Here is a 15,396-nt window from a genome sequence, read left to right on the forward strand (position 1 = left end):
TGTTTATGGAATTCCTTTAGCTCTTGAAATACCTTTCAATTACGTATCACAACTGAAGGCAGTGGAATTAATGTCTAGTTCAATTAAAAAAATATTTCTTTCCATTTTCTTTTATCATTTATATCATAATGGAAGCAATGGTACTAGAAGAATGCATGTAAAAGCCAGGCACCAGGATGTGACTAGAGATCATACAGTAGTAAATCAACTGTGGAAATTAAATTAACATTCTTTTGCTCTCACACACAAAAGATGATGAAGCATCTGGAGCAAGAAGCCATGAGAAATATGCAAATCTGCTTTGTGGCCATGGACCATAGTGAATCGGTGAGGCTTACCAGCCCTGCTTTATTCACTGCCACAATACCTAGGATTTTGACAAATTGCCATGGATAAATAGATCAATAGAAATGACTCACATACAGACAGAAGATTTCATTTACTTCTCTATTCTCAGACTTCACATATAACACTGCAAGATGTTCAGGGCCTCCCTTCAACAGAAAGATGTTTATGCACTGGAAGGAATTCTATGACTGATAGAGCTACTTCATGAGAAATGTTAAAAGGAAGAGAGCTATATTTGGAGTGGTTCACCATTAAAATATTGTGAGGTGAATTTAAGAAAGAGAGTACTTAAACTATGTATCATTTTCAGTATGGAGAGATTTTTTTCATCATTTAAAGGAAGTGATAAAAGACCCCATCCTTTGAGTTAGAGCTACCACCAGAATGGACAGAGCCTTTGGGAAAGGTCCTGCTAAGTGATCTAGTAAAAAAGTGCTGTTGCAATACGCAAACATTACTTACTCCTCAGAATAGCTTAATGATTTAATGTGAATATTCTCTGTCTTTTAGATGGGGAAGTTCATACAGAAAAGCTAAATGTCTTGTCCAAAGCTTCCAAGACGATCTGTAGCAGAGACTCAAATTCAGAAGTTCCTGGTGCTGGACTCCAGTGCAAATCATAGGTACAAGTTAGTAACGCTCAGGTCTTCTGTCATTTAGCTCCACCATGTTTATTATGGTCAGATGAGCTGTTGGAAGCTCAACAACTAGTAATTTGCTCAAATAGATAAAAAGCATATCTGTGAGCTTCAGATAACTGAGAGGGAAAAAATTTACTGTGAACAAAAATGTGCTTGTGGCAAAGCCACCCAAACCAGAAATCAGCAGCCTTAGTAACATACCAGCAGCAACAACAAAAAGCTTGCTCTTGTGAGAGATGCACCTGCGCAGATACCTAACCAGGATTCAGATCAGCTTCTGAACTGGTGATGGTGGTGGTGATGATCACAAATCTTTTGTACCTGAACTCAACTTTGGTTTTAATGAGGACACAAAAACCAATATATTGTTCCAGTCACAACATAGATAAGTGTTTTTTTTTCAATGGGTACCTTTCAGAGGTAACTCTGATGCGTTCATCATTAGATGATTGCTGCTCATCCTCTTTTTCCTGGAAGTATTCTTCTACACACTGCTCTTCAAACTCATACATTTTTTTTAGCTCTTCATCATTCAGAAATAATTCTGTGTAAAACAGAAAAAAAATATGAGTTTCCCTTTCCTGAACTTGTCAGTCAATTTAAAACCAATTTAGCAGATTATTTTGGACATGTGGACTGCAGATTCTATTCCTGCACTAAATGAACAAACTATTTTGTAAATAGCACTTAGCCAAAGATGACTGCAGTCCTGAGGGCAATGTAATGCCTCTGATTTTATGACCATCCGCTGAGGATTGTATTTGCTCTATGTTCTTTGCATATTTTGATAGTAGAGTGCTACACATAGAACAAGTTGATCAGAACCATATGTATAGGTAATAGATCTTAAAGGACAGAGCGTAGGCCAATCTCTGACTGTTTGTTCCTTAATTCAAATACTGTTCTTAAAAGGATGTTGGTTATAGGCAACAGATAATCTAATATAGCAGATTGTTTCCCAGACATTCTTCGGATAAGAGCTTCAAAAATTTATAATCATGTTGAAAAAAAATCTGAGGGAAATATAAGCTCTTGGAAATGCTTCACCTTTTGTTAGGATTTGTCTCATTGTATTTGTAGGGAGTGTTACATTTTCTTTTTAACCAGAAGCATATCGTGCAAAAATATAATTACTTACAAAATAAGTTTCCTATGAAATGTAGAAATAAAGGGGTAATTGTGAGCATCTGGTTATTTCAATGAGGCATATAATGAAAATAATAATCAGCAATTACAGAGTATGTTAGCAGAAGAATCCTTGCAGTTCCCCTGTGAAATGAGAGATAAGTCTATAACATGTAGAAGTAAAAGTGGTGATACTCCTAGTCATAGATTGCTCACAATCACAGAGTTGACACTACAGATGACATTTGAAACTGTGATCCCTTCTCAATTTCCTATCTGCCTTTCCCACTGTGTGGATTTCAGTACAATTTGGTAAATCTGGATTCAGTTGACGCCACTTCAGTAGGGAAATCTATTTAAGAAAGTCTGTTAAAGAAAGCATTCATTAGCAGTACAGCATCCCATATTCTCAAGAGCCCGAGGAGCTCAATAGCTGTTAGTTTGATATAAATATTGTCCCATACTGTCTTCTGCAAATATTGGACTGTCAAAGTGAACAAAAGCATTGCTCAACATTGGAAAAGCAGCTGCTTTGTGGTAATATGGCTCAAAGAGCTCAATTTAGAGAAGATTCCTCACATACTCAGTCCCCTGTCACGCTCATCCTGGTCTCCTTCATGCTTCTTGTAGCGATTACAGACCCGCTTGATGATTATGTAGAGGTGGCTGAAGATGATCATTGGCGGGGGAAGAACAGGTCTGTCGTGGAAGGTCATGATCAGCTGGTACCGCTGGAACTTCCAGACCTGGTTGGATATTGATTTTACCTCAAAGAAGGTATTGCTGAAAGGAAACGTAGGTACAGTTTCTATTAGGCCCGTAAGTTCAGCTGTCCCAGAGCGAGTACGCAATGAAAAAGGAAGCTAAATAACAACATGAGGTCACACGACTTTCTCAGGTCAGCCCTTTGTTGATGCTGCTGAACTTGTGGGCTCTAACGGGACTAACAATTAACCTGAACTCATGATCTTACTACTCCTTTCAAGGGTACCAAAGCAGAAGGTAGTGCTCTGCATCCCTTACGCACCACTTGCAACAGTTCTCCTCTTACACTATTTGCTTCTGTTGTATAAAGTCCATTAGCAGTCAGTAGTGGAAAGAAACTTACGCAATTTATGAATCACATAATTATTTTTTGGGGGCTTGGATATAAGTAAACATTTCTACTAAAACATGCCAGGATTTGACATTATACAAAGTATTAAATCCATAAGCATTTTGTATACTAAACCCAGAAGCTTCACATAGTTTTCCTTTAATATGCTAATGAGCTTGACCTACATAGAAGACTTCAAGCTTTCACAAAATGTCCTAAATTCAAATTTTATTCATTTAAACTTGTGAGTTGAGAACACAGTACACATTCTTATAAAGGAAGCTGTTCTTGGAAGCCATGAGTTTATCATTTCTACACCAAAATGAGGTGTGGTATGAAGAGATTTTATTTTGCAATTCAGTGGATATGAAGGAATAGAAAGTGGACAGTATTCAATCCAGAGATAACAGTAATCTGGATTATAGAATATCAACTAAGAGAAAGCAAATCTTGATGTTCTGTCTCAGATAAAGTTTTTCAAACTATTTTAAAGTGTCCTTGGTGATATTGGCACTTCCTCTTTTATACTTTCTACCCATCTCTTTTTTTCTAACTTGCTCTTATATTTACAAAACCAGTTAAAACATATCCTCAAAACCAGAGAATGCTGAGTACACATGCTTTTTGGTTTCTTTTGGCTATGAGTATTTACCACTGATAACAAGACAATCTGACTTCATTCTGTGTCTCTAGGAATAGCAGGAATTCCCCAACTAGATCCCAGCCTCTTGCAAACAAGCTGGGATGGCAGGTGTTAACAGCATGACCTACTTCCCAAACTGCTGATTCTTGGTCTCTTCAGCCAATAATAGCTACTATTGTAAGGTTCTTCTCCTTCCCCCTGGTTATGTGACTAGCATTTGAACACTTTGAAATTCATGACCTTTTAAGCTACATGCATCAAATGAAAGACAGGCTTTGTGAGCTGTAGATTTCTGGGCACAAGATGAACTAAGTATTTTTCTGGTTGTGATGCCAGTTATTTATGCCAGGAAGCCCTCCAGCACTGCATGTTTATGGACAAAACGCAATCACCTGCTTCCTGGTGCTTTTCTTAGGTGGTGTGCTGGGGAAGTCTTACTGGCAAGTAGATATTTCTATTTTTTTACTGCTAAGTCATGATAGGAAAAGCATGCAGGATAACTGGGCAGAAAACACATTTAGTTTTACTCTGGGGAATTTACTCTGGGAATGTGCACAGTGCACATTGCTTGGGCCAGCCATACACCTAGCCATGGATCTTGGCAATGTGTGGCTGTCCTTTCTCTTGGCTCAAGGCAATATAAGCTCTTTTTCTGAGAGCTATAAGAACCCTGCAGGGCCCTAATTTCTTTTTCTAAATTAAAAGCAAAGCAAAAAATAGGTGAGGGGGCAGAGGATGTAGTGATAATGGAAAAGCCTCATGCTTTTGATGTTCAAATTTTCATTCTGCAGATCCATACTACTGTCCTTTGAATAATGTTTGTTAGTAATTACACAGGCTTCCATCATGTATGTAGCAGGCTTCATGTATTAAGTTTTCCTGTTTTCAGAACAACCTTGCAGCTTGTCATTATCAATTAAATGGCAATCAAAGCTAGCCAGATTCTCTTGTATGCATCACTACAATTGCTGTTAAATTTGTAGCAAGCTTTCTTCCGTTCTTTCCCAGCGTACAAACTATTCCAAATATTTGACAGTCATGTTCACAGAATAATTAGATTCAGAATGTGAATGCAAACCCTTACAAAATCAGCTGATGGGCTCTCAGTAAGAAAGTAAAGATAGTGCATGATCATTTACGTACTTGAAGACAGCAATCAGCAGGTTTACCAGCAGGATGTTTGCTACCAAGAGGTAACAGGCCATAATAGCAGGAGTGAGCCAGGCCCCTGGTATGCATGGAGGCAGACGTTTACCATCCTCATCATAAAGATTGTCACCACAAGGAGCTGAGAAGAAAATAGGAAAGGTACTTTTCACAAATTGCCCCACATTAAGAACACCATTCACATTAATTTAATGATGACATACATAAATTTTGCCAAACTGGACAAATTTTGTCAGTTTATTTCCAGTAGCAACTACATATAATTTCTAGTCCAAATACTGCTTCTAACTAGACAATGCAAAAATAATTTCCTGTGATAGTGAACAAAGCAGCAGCTCCAAGTTTACTGTACAGTGTGACTTTCTCCTCAAATTCATATGGATTTTCTTTTCCTCATAGTAATAGTCTAGGAGAAGATCTTCACGTGCATATGATGATATTAATAATGGAATTAAAAAAAAAATCTCAAACGAAACTTGTGTGCATCCCTTGCCAAAGATATAAAGTATTTACACAGTGGTCCCAGATTGAGCATAAAATCAGTGCACTAATAGGCCATAATGGCCCACACCATGGTCACCTGGGGTCTCCCTCCACACCCTCTGCCTGTGCCTGTCCCTGCCTGAGCTATGTCACAGTGGGGCCAGGCTGAGCCCCGCTTCTGGCCCGGCCTCCTGGATGGACTTATGTTACAGGCAGCTCGTCTCCTGGCTGGATGCTTCTCCTGTCTCGGGCCCAGTCTCCTTTTGCTCCTGGACCCGGGACCACAGCTTTCCTCGCCTGGGGACGTCCGATGGACTCTGCTCTGCCTGCTGCGTTCAGGCCCTGCGGGACTGCGCCCACCAGGGAGGGTGCTGCCTGCGCGGGTCGCCCTCGGCTCCCCTTCCCTGTGGGAGCAGCCTTGCTCTTGCTGCTCCCTGCCAGCCTATGGGTTCAGTACTCGGCAAAGCTTGCTTGGATATGCAAGTATGGCTAGGTATACAGATGTGGTTGATGCTTATACTTTTCTTCTGAAAAAAAAAAAAAGTATTTCAATAAGCCTAGGTTTTTTCTTTCTTGCTAAAATTTCTCATCTTCTTTTTACACAGATTTCTGTTCCGCTTAGTTTTCACAATAATTCTAAATTCTAGATAAAATATTAAGCAAAAAGATGAAAAAAGATACAATTACACCAAAATAGACTGGTGAGAATGAGACAAAATTGAAAATATTGATTGAACTGATATCAAAACTATATTAGTTCCTAAACTAATCCTGAGAATACATAGGTTGTCTTGGGTCAGGGTTGTCTTGGAGCTGGGTAAATGCAACAAGTTTGTTTTGCGTTAAGTGCAGTGCCAACATAATTGATTTCAAATACAATGCTAAATTTTGGGACCATTTAGTATCAGGTAAAAATGTGTATCAACAACAGTTTCTTCACCTGAAATCCCTTAATAAATACTAAATCTGGCAATGAGTTTATTACAGGTTTAATCTATGTGGATTGATAAAAACCATTCTTTTTTACTAGTTTCTCAAAAATCCTCTCAACCTCACCTGAAAAAGAGTTTAAATTATTTGAAAGCGTGTTAATCTTATATAGTCTGGAGTGAAATGGATATTTAGACAATGATTAATAATAACATATTTTACTTGCTTTTTGAACCTCATGCCTAAGTTTTTCCTGTTTATCATAAGGAAAGCATAACAGAAAAGTCAAGTGAATCATATTATTATTCACACAGATCAATGAAAGTACTGCTAAAGAAACACTAATGCAATATCTAGGTAATCAAAGGGAATTATTCTTATCATGACACTCATGCAGGATAATTTAAAAAAAGGATCATTTTAGTGGCAAGGTACTAGAAACAAGTCAAAGCAACCACATAAGCCTGACTGAAACCTCTGATCTGCAATCTGTATTAAAACAAACTATTTTCCTCTGTTTCTCTTCAAATGGAACTATTTCATTAGAAAAACAAGAGTCACACCTGAATACTGGATGAGCCCTATAATTAAAATGTCAGTATCTAGTGAAGAAAAAGATTAATGAACATATTCAGCTAAATTAGATTATCAGCTCCCCACAGAGACTTACGATTAATTTCCATGGCATAGACTGAACAGCATTCCAAAGGAAAGAAAAAAAGGAGGCAGGGAGAGAAGGTAAGAAAACAATAGAATAATATGGAAAAAAGAAAACAGATGATTGAAAACAGAGTTTTGCCACCAAGAAAAGATAAGCAACTCAAATGTCAGAACAGCAGAGACATATGCTTAGAAACAATGTCTTTGTTTGAACTGCACTACATTCTGCAATTTCCTTTTCATGTTGTCTTCCCCAAATGCTACATATGGCAGCCAATTCATGACATTAAAAATAAATCACAAAATGCCGCTGGCAGATGATCATTTAAATATACAAGATATTTTAGGCAAGTAAACAAAACTGATGGTCACCACAAACATAAAACAACTCAAAGTTATCACACACAATCATCACAATTCTTCCAGCTATTAACGAAACACATATCTTCTTTTTTTTTTTTCTTCCCAAAGAATCAGCCTGGAATTGAGTCTGCCAGCTGTCTCCGCTGAATAGCTATGTTTCCATTAACAATTGTGATATTGATGCTACTATAGTTTATAATATCATTAAAGGCCATTTGACTAGCAGTAGGAACACTTGCTTGCCAGTCTCTAAATGGTGGTTGTAAGAAAAATCACACTATTGAGAGAAACTCAGCCTCTCTAATTCTCTATTGTTTAATAATGTGTTGCTGTTGGACATTAGATGCTACTAATTTCTTGCTCACAGGCATCTAAATTAGAGTGAACTAGAGTGAAGAGCATGCTGGGCTGCATTAGAAAGAGTGTTGCCAGCAGGTCGATGGAGGTCACCCCTCCCATCTGTTCAGGCCTGGTGAGACCACATCTGGAGTACTGTGTCCAGGTCTGGGCTCCCCAGCACAAGAGATTTACTGAAGCAAGCCCAGCAAAGGGCCGTGAAGATGATGAAGGGACTGGAGCATGTGACACATGAGGAGGGGCTGAGAGAGCTGGGACTGTTGAGCCTGGAGACGAGAAGGCTCAGGGCAGGGGGATCTTATTCATGTGTATAAATATCTGAAGGGAGCATGTGAAGAAGACGGAGCCAGACTCTCTTCAGTGGTATCCAGTGAAAGGACAAGAGGGAATGGGCACAAATTGAAATACAGGAAATTCCATTTAAACAGAAGAATAAAACCTTCTGCTGTGAGGATGGTCAAACACTGGACAAGTCATCCAGAGAGGCTGTGGAGTCTCCATCCTTGGAGATATTCATACCCAGCTGGACAGGTCTCGAGCAACCTGCTCTAATTTACCCTGCTTTGAGCAAGGTGGAATTGGACTAGATGATCTCCAGAGGTGCTTTCCAGCCTCAGCGGTTCTGTGATCTGTAGTCTTTTATCTTTAGGTGAAATCCTGTCCTCAGTGAAACCAATGGCAAAAGTCCCACTAATTTCATTCAAATGGCTAATCTGATATAATACTTTTTCCATAAATTGTTTACACTCATGGGCCTTGGCAAAACTACCCACAAGCATTTGTCACAGAGCCTGCCCATGGTGATCACTTCCTGATGACTACAGAGATTACTTTTGTGGTGTGTTTATAGAGAACGATAGATCAGAATGAAAACTTGTTACTGAAAGCAAAAAGATTCTTAGAAATCAGTCTGTGGGCTTGTAAACACAAGACGTTTATGGAATAACTGTAATGCAGTCTAGGTATAACAGTAGAACTCCTTGTGCAGATGTTTTATGCTTATGATGTTAAGACATTAGCTTATGCTTAAGCTAGTGACAGAGCAAAGCTTCTGACATGGGACAGTTAGTGGAACAAGTAGCTGAGCTGGACTGGTGTAACTGGAAAGGCCCTCTCTAATTTTTTTGAAAGTCTAGGGGTTGGCAAAAATCTTTCACATTGCTGAGGAAAAATTTCTAATTCATAGAAGAAATGAGAAATGACTGAAATGACTGAAAACTTGAGAGAAGTCTGGAATACCACTTACAATAAAGAGATCAATATCGTTGGCAATGTGTGAGTTTCGTTTGATAGAGAAATCAGTGCATACGATGGCAAACATTCTTTGTTCAAGTGGGATTCACAGTGCACTGTGAGACATGCAGATGAGGAATATCCTGTTTCAGTCATTTCCTCCTCATTTCCTCCTGAGAATTAAACCACTTGAGAGACCCTAAGCTTAGCCTGGCTCACCTGTGCAATGAAGCTACAATATCAGATAAGTGACTTGCTTGCCCTCATATTTGTCAAGAGTATTTTAACATATTGTAAGTTACATTATGAGACAAGCATTCATAAGGAAAAAGAAGATGACAGGATCATTGCAACAGTGTAGCTTCAGGAACAGACTAATGACATTTCCTTCTTTCCTAATAGGAAGATCTATGTTTTAATGATATTTGATATAAAGGTTTCTCATGATAATGGCTCTTTGGTTTTTCACTGAACTTGGACCTTACAGTTCCTTCTGCCTTCACTTTACTGTTTTTCAATATATGCAGCTAGCTGAAATAACACATTCACAAAGCTGAAATAAGTTTATATTGTTTCAGATAAAATGCAAACTGTGTGATACACACAAAAGGAGACCAGCTGCATGTTCGACTGTATGTACGGATTTCAAATATTAACACAAAACTACCAGTAACACGACAGCGTCCACCTCCTCCACAACACTTTTTTTTTTTTTTTTTTTTTTAACTGTGCAGCTTTTGTATAAGAAATCCTATTTACAGTCCCAAAGCTAATCAAGCAGAGTTTTCCTTTTTTGTTTTGTATTTCCATAGATGCGGGAAATAAGAACCTAAATGATGCATGGAACTCCAACATTTCTGGAAAGTAGGCAGATGTATCAGTAGGAGTAAAAATATATTAGCTCACTGCTGCTGCTGGGAGTTGGTGATGAAAGAATATGCATATTTTCATCTCCTGTACAAGGGATTTGATTTTATCTTCTGTTGGGACTGGCTATTAGTAAAATATTCGTTCAAAAGAAAGTTTCAGAATGATCTCTGTTGGGTCCTGTGAATAAATGGAACATTTTATAAGCAATACTGTTATATTCTCAGATAGAAGAGTATTCTAGACTATATCACTCTCAGTGTTAGCTGAATTTGAACGTCCACTGACAGAAGGACTTGCAAGTGGGGAACAGAAAGTTGTTTAGTGTCTAGAGTCTGTCAAAAGAAAACTCTCAAAATAACAATAAAAATAATCATAAAGACAAAACACTATTTCCAGATTAAAAACAAACATTAATTTAGATCTGATCATCTGCCTCAGAAACAGGAAACAGACTCTTACTATGAATTCTATTCTTACGGTCTATCTGGTCTGCGAACACCTCTCCATAGATCATCCAGTAGGGCATATAGAAGATGTTGCGAGCTAGTCTCCAAGAAGGCTTCTCATCTGGGTGCAGAATAGCTTGGCGGGCTACTCCAAAACTCATCAGAACCACAAGCATGATTACCACAAAGTAGAGCATGTCAATCATCTGCACAGAGGGACCATACAGAGAGAGGTTCTTGTTATCACCAGCTAGTACAGTAGCATCAGCATGTCTGTTTGCAAGCATACATTAAAGTGAACAAGAAAGTATCAAGAGAACAAACACACTCCCCCAAACAATTTTCCTGATATTATTCTTTGGCTTTAACTACTGGTCATGAATTCAATATATATAAAAATGGAGGAGAACCAATCTTTTTAAGAAATACTAGATTTTATATTTAAAAAGACTTAAAATGCTAAAACTTTGCTATCCAGATTCTCTTCTGCATTAAGTGCACTCTGCTGTGCTTTCAGCAGAGAGTTCTTCCCTGGTTGCAAAGAACTGACATGAGCATTGCTGTTATCACCTCCTCCCTACAACTGATGGTTTTGGGGATGATCCCTGTGTCCTGGCAGCCTGTTATTGCTACGACTTTGGGAGGCAGAAGGCAGACAAGGTGAACCAGCTATCGAGGTGTTTCAAAAAGAGCTTTGCTCTCGAATCAAGCAACTGTTAGCAAGAGTATTGCATCTGTGTGTGTGAAATTCACAAGGCAAAATTTTAATCCTATTTCACAGCCTTTATTCAGAGTTCTACTCAGATGGAAAAAAGTTTTAAGATTGTTTTTTAAAATTAGAACAGAGTTTAGTTTCCCATGTACCTCTGATATACATCATTTACAATAACTTGAACACTAACCATCTTTCCAATCATCATGACGTAAGGTCCCAGATACTTGTTCACACCAAAGATATCTAGTACTCTAATGTACCAGAAAATGATATCTACACAGTAAATCACTCTTCCATAACCCATGTAGGGCTGCTTCTGCAGGCGAAGAATTGCTCCTATCATAAATACTAAAATAGCCACCAGGTCAGTAATATTCCAGTATTCCTGTAGCCAAACTTTCACTTTTTGGCTCAGCTTGCCAGGCTCTGACATCAGAATCTGAAATAAAGAATGAACAAGGAAATCATTAGGAAAAACTCCAAGTTACATTTTTGAAATAATAGTCATGAGACAAGACCAATCTTATACTCAATAGGCATCTGGGACACCATCCCACAGGCAGCAAAACTGGACTTATGCAGCAATGTTTTTGGTTACCAACAGGCAACATTTTCTTTTCATTCCTGTTTCTGTTTTGGCTTAATTACACTATTTTTTTGTTGTAGGATTTAATCATTAACATTTAAATCAGGAGATCTGGCTTACTGATTTTGTATCTGCATTTACCTCCAAATAAAGTCAGTATGAATGTGTACTCAGAAGGGAATTGTGAATCAGAGAGGGAATAGGCCAAGGGCAAACCAAACTGTAGCATGCAGATATGGTGGAAGTTTTTATGCTATCTTCCCCATGTAAATGTACCAAGAGATAGGTTACATACTGCTCCTGGCTAATTCCTCGAAACTGCCTGCAGTTCTCATCAAGGATGCTGCATCAGAAGTGAACAATGGGACCAGTGCAGCTGGTACCTACTAGGATTTACTCTACGAGCTATGGCCATGCCCTCCCTTGGAAATACACATAAGAGAATGACAGAAACTCATTCTGTCATTCTGAATACTGTCCTCAGGGCATTTTTGCCTGACCTTTTGCCCAATAAGAGAAGGTTTTAAGATACAGGAATGGGTTATACATGAAACTCTCTTCAGTGATGGGCAGTTTAGGACTTTATGGCTAAGAGAATCTTCTCTCTTGTATATGGCTTCTCAACACTCTGCATAAGTCCATATCATTATTACCTCTAAGGAAGAAGCGCTTTCCAAGGATTATGTTAGTATGATCAGACTTTACCTCTCTTACTTTCTCTAAAGCCAATGTCACAATGTAGGAGATGACAATCCATTCCTGGACTGATGGACACTGTTCCATTGGCACCAAGATCATATAATTAAACAGCATCAAGTAACCCAGGTATGATATCTACACCAAAAAAAAAAAAAATAAAAATAAAAATAAAAATAAATCTGTTATGGACTTGAGATGACAGATTCTAGGATCTATCTGCAGTTAGGCAGTATTCAGTTACTTGAAATAACTACCACATAAAGAACCAGTCCCTGCTGGTTTCCAGTAGGAAGTTCTGGAACTTAATTGTAAGTCAGTAGAGCAATAATTCAGTTTTCCACAACTACTGGTGACTGCTGGTGTGGATGTGCAGCTGCTGATGCTGCTGTCTCCATGCCTCACAGCAGTCATCAGTGATTGGCCAAGCTCAAAACTTCAGAAAGCTTAGAAGTCCTGAGTTTGGAATCCAAAATGGATTCAATGGCTATCATTTGCAGGAAAAAAAAAAAAGGTAAGCAAAACAGTAATAAAACAAAAGTTTTTCCAGGAGGAAGACAGGGTTTTTTAAAGAAAAAATAAGTCAGATATTCAATGTAAAGTGCTTATCTACCATCTCTAATAGATCTAAAGCAGAAAGAGAAGGCAGGGCTGTGAGTAGCAGCTACCTGGAGTAGAGGGGAAAGGAAAAGCCACACAAGCTGCACCATGAAATAACAGAGGTGAAACAGTTCTGGCAGAACGTACTCTTTATGCAAAGCCAGAAGCACACAAGCTTCTTATATTAGGCCTTAAAACACTTTTTCCTCTGTATTTGTTACTTAAATCCACCTGCATGAACAAACAATATGCTTGCAGATATTTTGGTTACTTTAAGTAAACTTTAGCCTCAGGAACAATTTTCTTGCTGAAGCCTAATTCAGTAAGAGCACAGAAGGCTGCATCAGCATGTCCAGTCAGAAAAGAAGAGACCAAACACAGAAGGCAGCAAAATCTTCTTTGCTGAGGGGCCTGCAAAATGCATGAAAGTGAAGCCTTCCCTTAACTGTGATATTTGTATGAACACATATTGAAGTTGTGCCTAATCATAACAGCATAATACACTGCAAAACGCCTTAAAATACTATTTTTTTCTATTTTTTATTTTGAAGGTATTCACATTCTCAATTTTCATTTTTAATATCCCCAGAAGGTGCTGAACATTCCAAATACATCAGAGAGACACTAAATACGTATTGTGGTTTTCAATGGAATATAGGTCATTTGTATGCTTTTATCGTGAGATGTGACTATCACAAGATGAGAAAGTTACTCTGTTACAGTAGTACTAGGAACTGTATAAAATTACAGAAGCAGCTAACTTGCTTCAAATGTATTGAATTCAGATGTATTTTGTTTATACCTGTCCTTTAAATTTTATTTCAATTTTTAGAAAATAAACAGGCATCTTCAACAGATATGACAACTCTGAAGAACTGCAGTGTGACTGTGACTGCTCTAAGAAAACAGGACTCCTTCATCAAAGCTTTGGAAACAGTAGCAGGCCGTACTGGCAGTCCTACAAATTTAGATGATCTTTCCAGAAGTGCCAACATTTCAAGTCATCTTCTTATTCCTGACAGATTCAGGTGTTGAAGACTTTTACTTGGGTAAGGAGAAGTTTTCTTCTCTGAAAGAAGTGGGCCTGCTGCAATGCCCTCACTGCAGCTGCCAGGCACACCAGCAGAGGCCATGGGCCTCCAGCAGTGGGAGGAATGACAGATGCTGTGAAACGTACGATCCAGGCTGCTGGATTATCTGAAGTTCATAGAAATATGCAGGACAATTCCAGTGCACTCTGGATCAAGCCCTTTGCACCTGGGGCTTTTTTAATCTTCTAAAACATACTTTCTTTACACCCATGAAATCACGTTGAATACTTTGGTGTGAAATTAAATAGGAATTTTGTATTTAAATTATTTATATAGGCAGTAGAAAGGGATCAGTACAGTGTTTTGCAATTATGATGTGCTAAAACTAAAAACCTGTATAATTTTAGGACATATTAGATATGAGAAGTCCTAACTTTAAATAAAAAAGAAACCAGTATCCTTCACATACGGCACACATTAAATTTATGAGCAGTAGCATAGATACTTCTTTCTGCTTTATTAAAACAGTTTGACACCAGATAATTCTTGATGCACTTCATTAAATAAAGAAAGATTAGATGCTTTCCAAAAATCAAATCTTTTAGTTTAGATAGTTTTTAATTATTTAAATATGAGAAAAGCTCCTACTGGGTCTTAGAAAAGTCTGCATCTGTGCTTTCGTCTAGGCTGCAGTTGTCTGAGCATGACTGTCAACTAAGCAAATAGCAAGCACTGAATACTGTGGCATTACTTGGGTTATAAAGTATATTTCAAAGCAGAACAAGAGCCAAAGCCTTTAGAAAGCAAGAGAATCCAGCCCTGCTGGGATGACTGGATTGTGGAGCTTGCACTGAGTTTAGCATATGATTAGCCAGACAGGGTCTCCTTCAAAGTCTGTAGGAGCTTTAGAGGGTGACAGCATAAGCTAGTTATTCATTGTTTCACTGTCCGTGCTTCTCTGTCCGTGCTTCTTTCTCTGAATAAAGGGAGTGCATTATTCATTAAGGAGATTCCATTAAAGTCACTATTATTTATTTATTACTTGATTATTATTTCATGTAGGAATCTTTTAAAGTTTCACAGATGTAATAAAAATGATCACCATCAGTTTAATCAGCATGACTTACTGTGTAGAACCAGAATTTGACAATGGGTGCATTATAGAACTCATAGATCTTTGTTCCAATTGGAAGGCTTCTCTGTTTTTTATTTCCATTCTCTTCATCTCCTTTCCAGGAGCCTGCATCCACATTTGCATCCTGGAAGACCAAAATTGTCATTTTTCACCAACTGACATTATTACATATGGTAGCTTTTCTCAACTACAATCCCAGCCAACCGTCAACTGCAAGATGCTTCCTCTGAGCACTCAATCACCCCAGTTCTATTGTCTTTTTAAAAACTTC

General features: G+C 38.2%; 1 protein-coding gene across 1 annotated transcript in view; it reads right to left on the reverse strand.

Moving 5' to 3' along the window:
- Positions 1-15,396, reverse strand: part of TRPM1 (transient receptor potential cation channel subfamily M member 1) — a 97,925-nt gene that overhangs the window by 1,838 nt on the left and 80,691 nt on the right. The window contains exons 19-26 of the mRNA XM_067305369.1: positions 15,118-15,249; positions 12,369-12,497; positions 11,265-11,516; positions 10,394-10,568; positions 7,104-7,124; positions 4,997-5,141; positions 2,698-2,897; positions 1,401-1,533 (exon numbers count right to left, since the gene is read on the reverse strand). Coding sequence (XP_067161470.1) covers positions 1,401-1,533; positions 2,698-2,897; positions 4,997-5,141; positions 7,104-7,124; positions 10,394-10,568; positions 11,265-11,516; positions 12,369-12,497; positions 15,118-15,249 — 1,187 coding nt within the window. The remainder of the gene's footprint in view (positions 1-1,400; positions 1,534-2,697; positions 2,898-4,996; positions 5,142-7,103; positions 7,125-10,393; positions 10,569-11,264; positions 11,517-12,368; positions 12,498-15,117; positions 15,250-15,396) is intronic.

Source organism: Apteryx mantelli, chromosome 15 (assembly GCF_036417845.1).
Source record: "Apteryx mantelli isolate bAptMan1 chromosome 15, bAptMan1.hap1, whole genome shotgun sequence".
Classification (NCBI taxonomy): domain Eukaryota; kingdom Metazoa; phylum Chordata; class Aves; order Apterygiformes; family Apterygidae; genus Apteryx; species Apteryx mantelli.